General features: G+C 45.7%; 1 protein-coding gene across 1 annotated transcript in view; it reads left to right on the plus strand.

The window, feature by feature from the left end:
• LOC120929304 (sterol O-acyltransferase 2-like) overlaps positions 1-14,153 on the plus strand; it is a 140,666-nt gene that overhangs the window by 24,353 nt on the left and 102,160 nt on the right. The window contains exon 3 of the mRNA XM_040340632.1: positions 3,659-3,711. Within this exon, the coding sequence (XP_040196566.1) occupies positions 3,659-3,711 (53 nt within the window). The remainder of the gene's footprint in view (positions 1-3,658; positions 3,712-14,153) is intronic.

A 14,153-nucleotide genomic window follows, 5' to 3' on the forward strand; every position in this document is an offset into this window, starting at 1 on the left:
AGCAAAGATTGGTGTCATGTTGTTTATTTTTTACAATGTCATTCTTTATTCATTTTTTACCTTTACCCTTTTCTTAGGAGCGTTATTATGTGATTTTGGTGAAATATCAAGGGTCTAAATGGACTCCTGTCATCTCACTTTTGGGGCAGAGAAAAAAACTGAGGACAAAGATTCCCCAGTTCTGTTCTCTGCAGCCTGCAGTAAACATACTGTAGTTTACTATGCTTCAGTTAAAACTTAAGACAGAAGCAATTGGTACAGATCACTCAATGAGCTTATTCAGAAATAGAAGACCGGTTAATGAAATATTTACCAGCCCCTTCCCCGTTCCTGAGAGGAGAGGAGGGAATCTGGCAGCACTGCAGGGGGGAGATCGACAGCAGGGGGAATCGGCACCGCATGGGTGATTAGGGTATGCCCAGGTACACCCGGCATGCCTATGGACACCTACCTTTACAGGCACATGAAGTCTAATGGCAGCTATACCAGCTTCAACTTTTCTGGGAAGGCTGTCCAAAAGGTTTAGGAGTGTGTCTATGGGAAAGTTTGACCATTCTTCCATAAGCTCATTTGTGAGGTCAGGCACTGATGTTGAATGAGAAGCCCTGGCTTTCAGTCTTCGCTGTAATTCATCCCAAAGGTGTTCTATCGGGTTTAGGTCAGGACTGTTCATCCACCCTAAACTCACTCATCCATGTCTTTATGGACCTTGCTTTGTGCACTGGTATGAATTATTTGGTGGAGGGGGGATTATGGTGTAGGGTTGTTTTTCAGGGGTTGGGCTTGGCCCTTTAGTTCCAGTGAAGGGAACGCTTAAGGCGTCAGCATAATAATCATTTCGGATAATTTCATGCTCCCAACATTGTGGCAACAGTTTGGGGATGGCCCCTTCCAGTTCCAATATGACTGCACACCAGTGCACAAAGCAAGGTCCATAAAAGAGCTGAAGCTGTTATAGCTGCAATGGGAGGGCCAACTTCATATTAAACCCTACAGACCAAGACTCGAATGCCATTAAAGTTCATGTGAAGGCAGGCGCCCCAATACTTTTGACAATATAGTGTAGCTAGTCTGGCTGGAGTCAAATACACCCTATACAGGAGATTATATTGGAAAAGGTGGTCCCTTGCTGACACAAGTCTGGTAAAAGGGGCATCCTACATATCATCCCAATCGTCTCCATCCATTTGAGGGAAGTCAACTGACCATGCATTCCGACATGACATAACGATCTTTACCATATCAATAAACGCACACAAAAGAAAAAACTGGCAGGTGCTCTGATCAACAGTTTAGTACAGCCCTCAAGCTGGCTATTGGTGATAATTAGACCAGTCAAGGGGGGCTGCTGCTCGCTATGGATCCTCTGGGTGACAGAAACACATCTAGACAAAACACAAAAGAGGAGTGCAAAGCTGCCCAAGTGTAACTTGGCTTTAAAAACCCTACAATGATGAAACTCACAAAGTGTAAAGATAGAGCATAAGGATTCCACTGTGTCCGCACTCCTAAGGCCACCTCAAGATCCCGACAGGAAGGGGGAGCCGTGGACGTTCAACCTAGCTGCCCGGATCCTGGCAGCACATTTGAGGCTATCCACCACCACACTCGACATGCAGATCCTAATGCACCTGCGTCCCAGTCCAGCCGGCGCAGCTTTCTGAGGAGACACAAACCCACTAGGTGGAACATCCACAGCTCCCCCTTTCCCTGTCGGGATCTTGAGGTGGTTTTAGGAGTGTCCCCCTGTCAGAACACAGCAGCTCAGCGGGAGAGATTGCTGGACTAACCTTGAATGGTTAGTACAGCAGCTTCCGACCGGAGCTGTCAGTTTTTTTTATGCTACCTGCGGGGTTGCCTGAAAACAAAACTGTAGTGTGTATCAGGCTTAAGTCCCCGCTTTGACCTTACAGATGAACCAAATTGGGCATGAAACGAACCAGCACGTCGGAATTGCAGGCAACGAAAGTGATGAGTTGGGTAGTCGATATTGGAACTTGAGAGCATCAAATTGGAGCAGCACCCCATGGCTCACCACAACCCCAATCTTTTTAACCCAAAATGTTATCTAAGTAATAGGGTCTGGATAAGTGTGAAAGTGGGGCAACTGAGAAATTCTAAAATGGCATATAGGGGGGGGGGGGGGATATAATTTGATCCTCCTACTTCCTACACAAGAATAACAGAGAACATTGAGCCTGTAAGAGGATACACCCTCTAAATACCAGATAAGAAAGCGCCTCCTAGGATCTGACAATGGCAGCCTCTACGGACACTGCTGCATCATCATCATGGAGTGTCAACCACCTATGGGCAAACACCAGTTGGCCCATTAGAACATAGTGGAGAAAATTAGGCACTGCCAAACCTAATCCTAATCCTTTCATGGCTGCTAAGGCACCTGCAGCCTAATGCGGAAGAAACTCCCTCACCACAAAAAGGCTGATACTAGACAGTCTATGCTTTGGAAGATTTTTCTTGGGGACCCAAACAGGTCAGTTCCTACAAACGTAAAGAAAAAAAGGTAGGCATTTAATTTTAAGTAAATTATTTTTCCCAATTAAAAATAATGGAAGGTTCTGCCAGGGCCGTAGTCTGTGTTTAAGGGTCTACAGTATAGGCGTAACATTAAGGGGAATTAAATCTGAAACTGAAGTTGATATTATGAGGCCCAGGTATTTGATCTTATCTACCTATTGAAGTGGAGAATTATTAGAGGAATGAATGGTGAGAGAGGGAGACACAGCTTACCTTCCACCTGTCTTTTAATTCCTGTCTACCCATTGTGACCTCTACCTGTTTGGACTCGGCATCTTTCCTTCCTGATCCTGTACCTCGCTGCTCATCTGTGAACTGAACTCTGCTTGTGTCCTGACTTTGCCTCGGCATTACATTGCTGTATCTTGTTGCCGGCCTGTGAACTGAACTAGGCTTGTATCCTGACACTGCCTCTCATTCTTGTACCTTGCTGTCCAGCTATTCATGATTGTTGGCTTGTGTCCTGGCTTTAATCCTGTCTTCTGATCAAGTGTCACTGTGTTCTACTTCTATCCTTTGGTCCTTGTCTGGTGATCCACAGTTGTCTGTATCCTGCGGTTGGCGCTGCCCACTACAACAGTCTTTGTGCCTTTCATGTGGTACACCAGGTACATTATGGCGGGTGGGGTATACAGCTCCCCAATCCTTTGGACTTCTGATGTCTCATGACCGCTCTCTTCTTTTGTTTTAAATGATGTGGCTATTGAGGATATGATCTTTTAACCATATAATACTACTGTATATTATATAACCACTTACCCCTGAAGACGAAGAATTACACAGTCTTTTTGAAACGTTCTGGGTTCGATTCTGGTTCTGATTTTACCACTAACCATTAACTGTGGTTATTTTTTTCATATGTTATGTATTCATTATAATCACATCAATATGCTTGTTTTAACTCAACATCAAAATTTCTATTGTTATAATACATTTTGTACTACTTTACTTTTTTCTTTTGAAGTCTATGCCCCTTTAAAGTCCCTCTAGAGGGTTTTTCTGATATTCTGTCAAGTAGGGATGTGGGCATCCTCTCCTAGTCCGTTCCACAGTAACCTATAATTGCACATAAATTCAGCATACATGCATTCCAGTTCTGACTACCTTTTTATTACTGAAGGTGGTGCATCTGATCACATTGACAGTCTTATTGAATGGAGAAGACACATGGAGGTAAGCGGTTGACAAAATGTATTTGGTTAACTTTGTTAAACATAGTTTGTGTCAATTTATCCTACTCAAAAATGGGGGGGGGGGGGCTGATAATAAAAAAGGAGGAGATTATTAACCATGGTAGGCTTTTACAGTGAAACTTGGGGCCAGGTTACATCACACCACAATTTAGATGTAATGCACACATTTTTGGGCACTGTGACAAACACGAATGTATGCATTTCAGTGCAATATGCATTTTCTGCAGTGCAACATCACGCTTTCCACTTCATCACTCATCAGAAAAGTGTCTGTGAAAGACACCAGTTCCGGCGTAGTGCTTTCGCTACCTTCCTCTGCTTTTCCAGTCACAAAGCATGGTTGTAGCATCCTCACTGGCTGTGCTTCTTGAATGGCAAAGCGAGGGCGGGCAGAGGCACAACATCAGAACTGGTGTAGCTCATAAACCCTTTCTAATGCGGCTTGGAGCCAGAAACACTTCTCCTGTATTTTCCAGCAGCTGCTTAGGCAGCTTACAGACAAGTAAGCAATTCAAGTAAGCAAACGCTTACTTATTAGCCAGTTAGGGGAACAGAGATCTGGAAGTTTTGCTGGCTAAGTCATCAGCATTGCCTGTGGTCTAATATAACTGATCTTCCACTATATTATTATTATTATTATGGATTTACAGTATATAGTGACATCCAGGGCTTTACAAAATAAAGGGAGAGGTTACAGTTTAATTACAAGAAGCTTCAATTGGAAAACAATGTTTTTTTTGGAAAAACAAACATTTTTAATGTAAAAAAAATACAATACATAATCAATTTTTTTTTTTTTTTTAAATAAATGTAGCAATGTGGACTACAATTATAAGGTACAGTGTTCCTCCGGTATTTCATTGCATGTCTCTCTAGTGCCCAGTGTTATCAACTGACATCATGTTTGTGAGCCAAGCTAAAGGGATTGTGGGATAAGTAGTTCCTCAGACTGTTAATTGCTTCACATGACTCTGTACCTGGACTACATATCCCAGGGATCTTCACTGCCGTCGGTGGGATTGCTGGGAGGAACTATATAAGAAGCCAAAGCCCTGCCCTGCGCTCTCTTCCTCCTGAGCCTGACACAAGATAGACGTCTCTGTGCAAGGAGAAAGAGGCCTAGTGCTGCTTGCTATTCGTCATACATCCATTCAGCACCACCTCTGCTGCCCGCCCTCCAACCTATGTTCAGAACTTCGCATCAGGAGATCGATACGGCGGAACCGATGCACGTGTGTCACTACAGGAGCTGCTGTCCAGAGGGTCCTAAATCAGCCTGGTCGTTGGTGAGAGGGCAATCGCCCACCTTTTCAAATCCACTTCTCACGGTTTCACTGGGACACTTTGCACAGACATCTTTACCTTGGGAATACTTTACTGAACTTATCTTGAACACTGTGTATAGACACCTTGTAGCTACTATCATTCAAGAAATTGTATTGCTTGCTATTACACCTTATTGGATTACAATTAAAGAGCTCCTAGACCGAGGACATTACTGTCATTACTGCTACAAGGGTCCTTATACTATTGCCATTAAGTCTGACCTCTCATTAGGATTAAAGGTTTATAGGCTGGCCTAGGTTCTCCTTTAGAAGTTGTCAGTATTACCATCTAACTTGTTTATCCTTTCAGGTGCAAGCAGAATTCCACTGTACATGTGTATATACTAGACTGTTTTACCTGCAAATATTGGTTTGTGTTATTTGGAGGAATTCCTTTGCCGTGTTGGCGCTGTTGCCCAAACCTCAGCAGATCTATCTGCAGTGTCATGGGATGGGTGAAATGCTCTGCAGTGTATAATGGGATAGTTGTAATGCTCTGCAGTTTATCATGGGATGGATGGAAATCTCTGCCGTGTGTTATCTGAGGGGTGGAATGCTCTGCACACATACAGATAGATAAAAAACATATACACAATCACACTTGCACACGACCACACACCCATGCAATCGCACACAATACACATCCTTACGAAAAATCAGCAGTACAGTACCTTGAGTCACACAGCTATAGGCAATGACAGGTACTCTTTATGGAGAGACCTGGGGTCTATAAGACCCCAAATCCCTCATCTCCCCTTAAAAGTATTCAAAACACCAAGATCTGTGTTTTTAGAATGCTTTTGATTTTTTTTTTTTTTTTTAATTGCTTCGTTGACATCTGGGTAAACCTAGAAGTGATGACTGGTCATTGCTTCATATCATAGCAGAGAGTGAATCAAGCCACGGAAGGCAGCAGAAGGGAGGGATGTCCTTTCCCACTGCTTGTAAAAGCAGTCCAGCAGCCTAGTTAGTCGCCATGATTGCTTTTACAAGACAGCAGACCGCTGGCTCTAAAAAACAGTACCCGGCTAATGCCTGCGGTGTCAAAACATTTGCGCATACAAATAAAAACATTAGAAGTACCCCCATTTAACATACCTTCTAATAAAAACATTATAAGTACCACCCCCCCCCCCTATCTTACATACCCTCTGTTCTCAGATGCATACTCAGAGACCTGGGGGGGGGGGGGGTCAGATCAAGTCTGGTCATTGGACGACAGTAGGCTGAGTTCCCTGCACAGCTAGAAACCTGGCCACGCTGTGCTTGTATGCCTAGTGTGGTCAGTTTTTAATAGGAAAGCAGAGAGATTGGCAGAACACTAAGAGAGTAGGACACTTTATCATACAGGTACATGGTACAGCAGGCATAAAGTTGTGCTCATAAGTTTACATACCCTGGCAGAATTAGATTTCTGGCCATTTTTCATAGAATATGAATGATAACACAAAAACATTTCTTTCACTCGTGGTTAGTGTTTGGCTGAAGCCATTTATCAATCAACTGTGTTTTACTCTTTTTAAATTATAATCGCAACAGAAACTACCCACATGACCCTGATCAAACGTTTACATACTCTGCTGAATTTGGCATGATAACAGGCACACAAATTGACACAAAGGGGTTTGAATGGCTATTAAAGGTAACCATCTTCACCTGTGATCTGTGTGCTTGTAAATAGTGTGTGTGTGTATAAAAGGTCAGTGAGTTTTGCATCTTTCATCCAGTGCTACACTGACATTTCAAGGCTCCATGCACACTGGGCTTAAAAAAACGTTCTTTTTGGAGTAAAAAACATCCATATAGAGCAGGGATCTCCAAAATTTTGAACACGAGGGCCACATTGTACATTTTACAAGTATTCGGGGGCCGAAAAAACCCCAGTTATGTATAAAATATCAGCGGTGTCCCCATATCCCCATTAGCAGTGTCCCCATCATTGCTGATGGGGACACCGCTGATGGGCACACCAATGATGGGGACGCCACTGATGGGGACACCGCTAACGGGGACACAGGAGTCCTCATCAGCAGTGTCCCCATCATTGCTGATCAGGACACCGCTGATGGGGACATCATGATAAGGACATCGCTGATGGGGACACCGGTGTCCCCATCAGCGGTGACCCCATGTCCCCATCAGTGGTGTCCCCATCAGCAGTGACCCCATCAGCGGCGTCCCCATCATTGCTAATGGGGACACTGCTGATGGGCACACCAATGATGGGGACGCCAATGATGTGGACACCGCTGATGGGGACACCAGTGTCCCCATCAGTGGTGACCCCATGTCCCCATCAGTGGTGTGCCCTTCATTGGTGTGCCCATCAGCATTGTCATTGTCATCATTGCTAATGGGGACATTGATGAGGCACCAATGATGGGGACATCGCTGATGGGGACACCGGTGTCCCCATTAGTGGTGTCCCCATCAGAGGTGTCCCCAGCACAGCAATGTAGCAATCTCCCCTGTAGTGTCAGCGTTGTGCAACACAATAACATGATCTGCCTCTTACCTCCATACTTATCGACTTCAGCTCTTCTGCAGCTCCCGTCTCCGAGGCGCGGCACCGCTGTTTGAAGTTACAAGCCTTCCACGGGTGACGTCACAGGCGCACCACCTCCCCTCTTCCCGCCCGCTGTTTGAATTAACGATCTTTCCACGAGTGTAGCAGTGGATGGGAAGAGGGGAGGTGCCGCGCCTGTGACATCACTCGTGGAAGGATCGCAACTTCAAACAGCGGACGGGAAGAGGGGAGGTGCCGCGCCTTGGCGGTCCCAGGCAGCAGCCAATGTAAAAAAACGGAGCTGCTTCTCTTTTTTTTTATTTTTATTTTTTTAAACGGCATGGCAGCATGGGCGGCTTGGTTTACACTGCGGGCCCGATAAATCACACAAGCGGGTCGGATGTGGCCCGCTGGCCGGGGTTTGGAGACCCCTGATATAAAGCATTTTTTGTACAAAGTTTAGACGAGTTTAGGAGAGTTTTACGTTTTTCTGACAGTGAGCTCCAATCAGAAACTGCCTCTAAACGTTGTTCTCAAAAATATGCCTGTAAACATCCTAATGTGTATGGACACATAGGATAACATTGAGTTGCTTCTACAGGCAGAACACAAAACTCCTGTAGAAGCACCGTTTGTTATTCCAGTGTGCATTGAGCCTAAGTCATGGGGAAAGCAAAAGAATTATTAAAGGATCTGCGGGAAAAGGTAGTTGAACTGTATAAAACAGGAAATGGATATAAAAAGATATCCAAAGAATTGAGAATGCCAATCAGCAGTGTTCAAACTCTAATCAAGAAGTGGAAAATGAAGGGTTGTAACGGCTTACCTTGGTTGGAGTCCATAATGCAGAGATGCTCACCCTTGCAAATGCACACAGCCCACGGTAACTAGGTTAAAGGCTACCTGGGCTGTGAATCTGAGCACAGGGGCTTGGCGGGGAAAAGGGATCTGGATCTGCAGTACAAAAGAGGGAAATTACCAAAGGATTATCGAGGTGAAGCCATAGTCAGGGGATTCCAGAAGTCAGAGTTAACGAGGAGCATAACCAGGCTAAGAAGCCGGGGTCAGTCTTGGAACACTGAAACTTTAAAACAAGAACACAGGAAACCAGGAACCTTTTGGCAATACAAGAGACAATGAACTGACACAGCCCTCAGGGTGAGGCAGTATTTTATACCCAACTGATTAGATAAACTGCCTGAGCTGAACCATGTGTGACAGGTGCTAATTGTGAAGCAAGATCCAGAGTATAGCCCTCAGTGCTGCATGCAGGACAAGGCATAGTTGGAAACCAGGCCGAATAATGTGCTGAGGTGTGGCTCAGAATCAATACAGCAGGACCAGTACACAGAAAGTCATAGGTTCATGGCCGTTTGCATGGCACGGTAGGAACCGTGACAGGGGTTCTGTTGAAACCAAACCACGGTCGGGTAGACCAACTAAAATTTCAGCCACAACTGCCAGGAAAATTGTTCAAGATGCAAAGAAAAACCCACAAATATCTTCATGTGAAATACAGGACTTTCTGAAAACATCTGGTGTGCTGTTTCAAGATGCACAATAAGAAGGCACTTGAAGAAAGATGGGCTGCACGGTCGGAGTGATGAGACTAGAATTGAGTTTTTTGGCTACAACCATAAACACTACTGTAGCACTACCCCCAAAGGAGCTGCTGGTTTGTTTTGGGTGGCATGTTACCTCATGGCTCCTCTGCCGTCTAGGGGTGTATGGTGAATGCAATAGTAACGGAATGTCTTTTTTCTGTGCTCTTTAAACATTGTGGTGATAGAAGAGTTGAAGTAAAAGGAGAAATAGCAGATTCAGGCTTAGCAATAGGGAAACAGTCCTGCTTCCAACAACACTTAGTCTTCTTCGCCACTCCATCCGGAGTGGGCATAGCGTACCCGGACAGGCCTCTCTCACTGACCTTGCAGCCAAAGTATCACTCAGAACTTAGAGGAAAGGTTTCTGCCACAGACCCTCCTTTGGGATTGAGGTAGCGGAGGTAATCCTCCTAAAATAGACTTTGGCCTGGATCTCCTTCAGGTAGTTTGCAGGTTACCGACTGACAGGTGACCAACATCCAGCCTTTCAGTAATCGGTTCCCTTGATCCCCGGTGGATTGTCGAGACCCTATTGGATTGCCAGCCTCTCTTGGCTCTCCTCAGATGGACTCCCCACCGAACAGCTATCTCGCTTGGGATCTTCTCAGAATTGGGGATCCAGTCGAGTACTGGGGCCCCGTTACAGCTTTAAATGTTCCGGACCAACATGGTCCTGAAACCAGGAACACGGCGTGGCACGTGCACCCCGGCCTGGTAGGCCATTTCGCATTGGATCCTACAGGTAAAATCTAGGATCCGGCAAAGTGATAATGTCCCCTTGGTCATTCATTGTGGTAATAAATAAACTCGATTCACTTTTCCGGGACTCTTGATAACCACTCTGCCACTGTAGATGTACCGACCCGGGCTCCACTCCTTTAGGCAACCTTCAAGCCGGTGGCCAGTACAGATTAAAGCATACTCAGTGCCGCGATCGGCTTTTGGTACTTCCAGATATTCCCAAATTGCATCCCTGCACCACTCCTCTCTCATTTCCTCAATTAGTGTCTTAAGAGCTGGGGGCACGTAGGGGAATTCCCACCCGTAGTCCTGGGCCACCTTCTTCATTACTATGCGCTGAAGGCGAGCCAGTTTCGGTATGGTACGGGAGTGTCCAAGTCACGACATAACAATGGCGTCAGGTGCCCTTTTCACAATGGGCAATGCAGCAGGAATGGGAGCAGTCTCTTTAACCACTTAACCCCCGGACCATATTGCTGGTCAAAGACCAGAGCACTTTTTGCGATTCGGCACTGTGTCGCTTTAACTGACAATTGCGCGGTCGTGCGAAGTGGCTCCCAAACAAAATTGGCTTCCTTTTTTCCCCACAAATAGAGCTTTCTTTTGGTTGTATTTGATCACCTCTGCGGTTTTTAGTTTTTGCACTATAAACAAAAATAGAGCGTCAATTTAAAAAAAAAATGAATACTTTTTTACCATAATAAATATCCCCCCCAAATATATAAAAAAAATAAAAAAATTTTAGGTCGATACGTATTCTTCTACATATTTTTCATAAAAAAAATCGCAATAAGCGTTTGGTTTGCGCAAAAGTTATAGCGTTTACAAAATAGGGGGTAGTTTTATGGCATTTTTATTATTATTTTTTTACTAGTAATGGCGGCGATCTGCGTTTTTTTTTCGGTACTGCGACATTATGGCAGACACTTCGGACACTTTTGACACATTTTTGGGACCATTGGCATTTTTATAGCGATCAGTGCTATAAAAATGCATTGATTACTATAAAAATGCCACTGGCAGGGAAGGGGTTAAGTATGTTCCCAGGGTGTGTTCTAACTGTAGGGGGGGTGGACTCGCTAGGGAAAATGACTGATCGCTGTTCATACATTGTATGAACAGACAGACGGTCAGGCATTTCTCCCCTGACAGGACCGGGAGCTATGTGTTTACACACACACACAGCTCCCGGTTCTCGCTCTGTAACGAGCGATCGCGGGTGCCCGGCGGTGATCTCTCTATGGAGAGATGCGGGGTCAATAAGACCCCGCATCTCTCCTCCAGGCCTGAAAGCATGAAATCGGTGAAAAATAATTCACCGATCTCATGATTACAGTTGCTTAGCAGCCGCAATCGCGGCTTTGTTTACTTACGGGGACCCGGGCGTGACGTCATCACATCGCGCCCGGGTCCTCCGACGGTCATAGAGATGATTGGTGACCATCTGGTCACCAGTCATCTCTATGCTTCCTGCCAGTGCAGGACGATTCTTTCTCCGGGCCCCCGATGGCACGGGAGAGCCCGGAGAAGCACCGGATGGCGGCAGGAGGGGGGGAATTCCCCTCCCGCCGCCTGTAAGAACCGCTATGATCGTTCTTACGTTGTGCAGAATCGCCGGCAGAAGAGAAGGATATCTGAATGATGCCTCTAGCTGCATCATTCAGATATCCCCCCACAAAGCCCAGGACGTCATATGACGTCCACTCTGAACGGTAGAGGTCCTTTTGTGGACGTCATTTTACAATGGGCCGGTATTGAAGTGGTTAACTACCTGACATTAACTCTCTCCTCACCAGCACAGTCCAGCACCACGACAATTCCTTGCTTCAATGGCGGAATAAAACGTCTTAATGTGGTTGTTCGAGGTAACAGCCTATCCCGGATGAGCCCCCACGTGTAACACTACCCACCAAAGTAGCTGCTGGTTTGTTTTGGGTGGCATGTTACCTCATGGCTCCTCCGCTGTCTAGGGATGTATGGTGAATGTAATAGTAACGGATTGTCCACGACAGGTGTCTTTTTCTGTGCTCTTTATTACCCAGCCGGGTAAAAACAATAAACATTGTGGTGATAGAGTTGAAGTAAAAGGAGAAATAGCAGATTCAGGTGTAGCAATTGGGAAACAGTCCTGCTTCCAACAACACTTAGTCTTCTTCGCCACTCCAGCCGGAGTGGGCATAGCGTACCCGGACAGGCCTCTCTCACTGACCTGGCAACCAGAGTATCACTCGGAACTTAGAGGAAACGTCTCTGCCACAGACCTTCCTTAGGATTGAGGTAGCGGAGGTAATCCTCCTTAATAGACTTTGGCCTGCATCTCCTTCAGGTAGTTTGCAGGTTACCGACTGACAGGTGACCAACATCCAGCCTTTCAGTAATCGGTTCCCTTGATCCCCGGTGGATTGTTGAGACCCTATTGGATTGCCAGCCTCTCTTGGTTCTCCTCAGATGGACTTCCCACCGAACAGCTATCTCGCTTGGGATCTTCTCAGAATTGGGGACCCAGTGGATTACTGGGGCCCCTCCACAGCTTTAAATGTTCCGGACCAACATGGTCCTGGAACCAGGAACACCGCGTGGCACGTGCACCCCGGCCTGGTAGGCCATTTCGCCAGGGCGCCGTGATGCAGTCACCCTAAAGGTGGGTGCCGCACTCGAAGAAAAACTCAGACCAATGGCGTCTGTCTCATAAATACCCCCCCCCCCCAGCATGCACAGCGAGGAGAAAACCCTCCTGATTGGCTGCTGGGGAAAAGCACCCAAACCTCAACTCCACTGCTGCCACCTATCGTCCTGGGGTGAGAACAGCACCCCAGGAACAACAGAATAAGCCACAGCACAGCACAGCCAAGCTGAGACCGAGACCCAATTTGAACAGATTAACTGTATCAGAGCCAACTAACTCTCTGATCCCCCTCTAAATTTAACAAAGCACTACACTACATTTGGAGAGGAGTCAACAAGGCCTTTGATGAAAGGTACACCATTCCTACTGTGAAACACGGAGGTGGATCGCTGATGTTTTGGGGATGTGTGAGCTACAAAGGCACAGGAAATTTGGTCAAAATTTATGGCAAGATGAATGCAGTATGTTATCAAAAAATACTGGAGGAACATTTGCATTCATCAGCCAGGAAGCTACGCATGGGACGTACTTGGACATTCAACATGACAATGATTCAAAACACAAGGCCAAGTTGACCTGTCATTGGCTACAGCAGAATAAGATGAAGGTTCTGGAGTGGCCATCTCAGTCTCCTGACCTTAATATCATTGAGCCACTCTGGGGAAGATCTCAAACGTGCAGATAATGCAAGACAGCCCAAGAATTTACAGGAACTGGAGTTTTTTTGCCAAAAGGAATGGGCAGCTTTATCATCTGAGAGGATAAAGAGCCTCATCCACAAATACCACAAAAGACTTCAAGCTGTCATTGATGTTAAAGGGTGCAATACATGGTATTAAGAACTGGGTTATATAAACTTTTGATCAGGGTAATTTGGGTAGTTTCTGTTATGATTATGATTTACAAAGTGTAAACACAGTTGACTGATAATAAATGGCTTCAGCCAAACACTAACCATGAGTTAAAGCGGGAGTTCACCCATTTTTTTTTTTTTTTTTTATCTTTTCCCCTTAGATTCCTGCTCGTTTTGTCTAGGGGAATCGGCTAGTTGTTTTAAAATATGAGCCGTACTTACCGTTTGAGATGCATCTTCTCCGTCGCTTCCGGGTATGGGTTTTCGGGAGCGGGCGTTCCTTCTTGATTGACAGTCTTCCGAGAGGCTTCCGACGGTCGCATCCATCGCGTCACTATTAGCCGAAAGAAGCCCAACGTCGGTGCGGCTCTATACTACGCCTGCGCACCGACGTTCGGCTTCTTTCGGAGAAATCGTGACGCGATGGATGCGACCGTCGGAAGCCTCTCGGAAGACTGTCAATCAACATAGGAACGCCCAGTCCCACAGCCCATACCCGGAAGCGACGGAGAAGATGCATCTCGTAAACGATTCCCCTAGACAAAACGAGCATCCATCTAAGGGGAAAAAGTCATATATACGGGTGAACCTCCGCTTTAAAGACAAGTTTTTGTGTTATTCATATTCTCTGAAAAATGGCCAATAAATCATTAATTCTGCCAGGGTATGTAGACTTATGAGCACAACAGTATATCAGAAATATGAAATCATGAGTTTATAATTTCTTAAAAAAATGCCTTGTTCTGCACTCTGTGCCTGTGTAGATG

This window comes from Rana temporaria, chromosome 2, assembly GCF_905171775.1.
Source record: "Rana temporaria chromosome 2, aRanTem1.1, whole genome shotgun sequence".
Lineage (NCBI taxonomy): Eukaryota > Metazoa > Chordata > Amphibia > Anura > Ranidae > Rana > Rana temporaria.